The sequence below is a fragment of the Artibeus jamaicensis genome, unplaced genomic scaffold, assembly GCF_021234435.1.
Source record: "Artibeus jamaicensis isolate MK-2021 breed Jamaican fruit bat unplaced genomic scaffold, CSHL_Jam_final scaffold_1283, whole genome shotgun sequence".
Taxonomy (NCBI): domain Eukaryota; kingdom Metazoa; phylum Chordata; class Mammalia; order Chiroptera; family Phyllostomidae; genus Artibeus; species Artibeus jamaicensis.
Genome location: NW_026522028.1, coordinates 6,559,429 through 6,561,300, shown reverse-complemented (window position 1 = coordinate 6,561,300; position 1,872 = coordinate 6,559,429). Strand labels below are relative to the sequence as shown.

At 42.9% G+C, this 1,872-nt stretch overlaps 1 protein-coding gene across 1 annotated transcript; it reads left to right on the top strand.

The window, feature by feature from the left end:
* Nucleotides 1-233: 233 nt before the first annotated feature.
* On the top strand, nucleotides 234-1,265 carry LOC128625942 (melanoma-associated antigen B4-like). The gene has a single exon (XM_053655765.1). The coding sequence runs from the start codon at nucleotides 234-236 to the stop codon at nucleotides 1,263-1,265; it is 1,032 nt and encodes a 343-aa protein (XP_053511740.1).
* Nucleotides 1,266-1,872: the final 607 nt, after the last annotated feature.

Here is a 1,872-nt window from a genome sequence, read left to right as displayed (position 1 = left end):
GTTCTTTGGTTTCTCTATGGGATTTTTAGGGGACAGGCTGACCTGGAGAGAAGGAGCTTCATGAGTTTCTAGAGTAGTACCCCATAAAAAGCTTTCGAGACAGCCTGTAATAAAGCCAAGGTTGAATCTACCCATTGAAGGTGTTCACATCTTGTCATTCTCCATCCACCAGGTACCCAAACTACCTCTTCATTGGTCTACACTCCTGTCTGCTGTCCTGAGCCACAGCCATCATGCCTCGTGGTCACAAGAGTAAGCTCCGTGCTCGTGAGAAACGCCGCCAAAACAGACCTGAAACCCAAAGTCTTAAGAGTGCTCAGGCAGCTACTGGAGAGGAAGAAGAGGCCACTTGCTCTTCCTCTTCTGTTCTGGCAGATGCTGCCTCCAGCTCTGCTGGTGCTGGTCCTCTCCAGGCATCTCTGAGTGACCCAGCCACCACCAGTGCTGCTGCAGGTGTTTCAAGTGAAAGATGCCCTGGAAAAGCCAAGGGCCATGGTAGTAAAAGTAAACATTCATCTGGGGCTTCAGCTTCCACTGGGATCCCTGGCAAAGATCTTCTAAATAAGAAGGCTACACAGTTAGTAGAGTACCTGATATATCAGTATCAAATGAAGGAGCCCATTAGAAAAGCAGACATGCTGAAGATAGTCCACAAATGGTGCAGGAAGGACTTCCCTGAGATTCTCAGGAAGGCCTCTGAGCACATAAATCTGTTCTTTGGCCTAGAATTGCAAGAAGTCAAGCCCAGTGGTAACTATTACATACTTGTAGACAGTCAGGGTGACACCAGCTATGGGGATCTGAGCAGAGGCTGGAGATTTCCTATAAAAGGGATTCTGATGCCTCTCCTAAGTATGATCTTCCTGAATGACAACTGTGCCTCTGAGGAGGAGATATGGGGATTCCTGAATAATTTGGGCATCTATGATGGAAAGAGTCACTTCATTTTTGGAGAGCCTAGGAAGCTTATCACCCAAGATTTGGTGCAGGAAGAATACCTGGTGTACCAGCAGGTAGGAAACAGTGATCCTCCATCCTATGAGTTCCTTTGGGGTCCAAGAGCCCACACTGAGAGCGGCAAGATGAAGGTTTTACAGTTTTTGGCCAAGCTCAATGATAGTGAACCCACAGCTTTCACAGGTTATTATGAAGAGGCTTTGAAAGATGAGGATGAGAGATTCCAAGCTGCACCCAGACCTAGCAGTCCTTCCAAGACCAGTGGGCACCCCAGAGCCACATCCAGTCACTGCTCTCCCCCTGAGTGACACCCCGGTGGAGTGTTCAATTTTTGGTTGGAAAGCCCTGTTAAGCAGTTTCTTAGTACATAAAATATTTTGTTAGCTTATATTTCAGGGTGGTTTTTGGATTTTTAAACGGTGTTCTTTTAGGTAGACTATTTACTTAGATTCAGGATTTAAGTTTATGAAGACAGGGTTCACACTTTAAAGGCATTTATGAATTAGGTATAAGTGCTTTTTTTAAAAAATAAAACTTAGCAATCCTTAATTACTTTTGTGATCCAGAACAAGTTAATGTGGCCTTAGGATAGGACTATCTTTTGAGATGTGAAATAAGTTTACACTAAAATTGTTGGGAGCAGTAGATAGATAAATATATATATGAATAGGTAGGTGAAGAAAATTGGCAAGTTAAAATTTTGATGACAGTTGACATATGATATATTAGTTTCATGTGGAGAACATATTGATTACACAAAGTATTCATCGCCATAAGTTTAGGACCCATATGAATCGTATGTACTTATTGCAGTGTTATTTGCTGTATTGCTTATGCTTTACCAAGCATAATCTATAACAGCCGAGACGTGTGTCCATCTGTCAACAAATGGATAAAGAAGATGTACATATATAA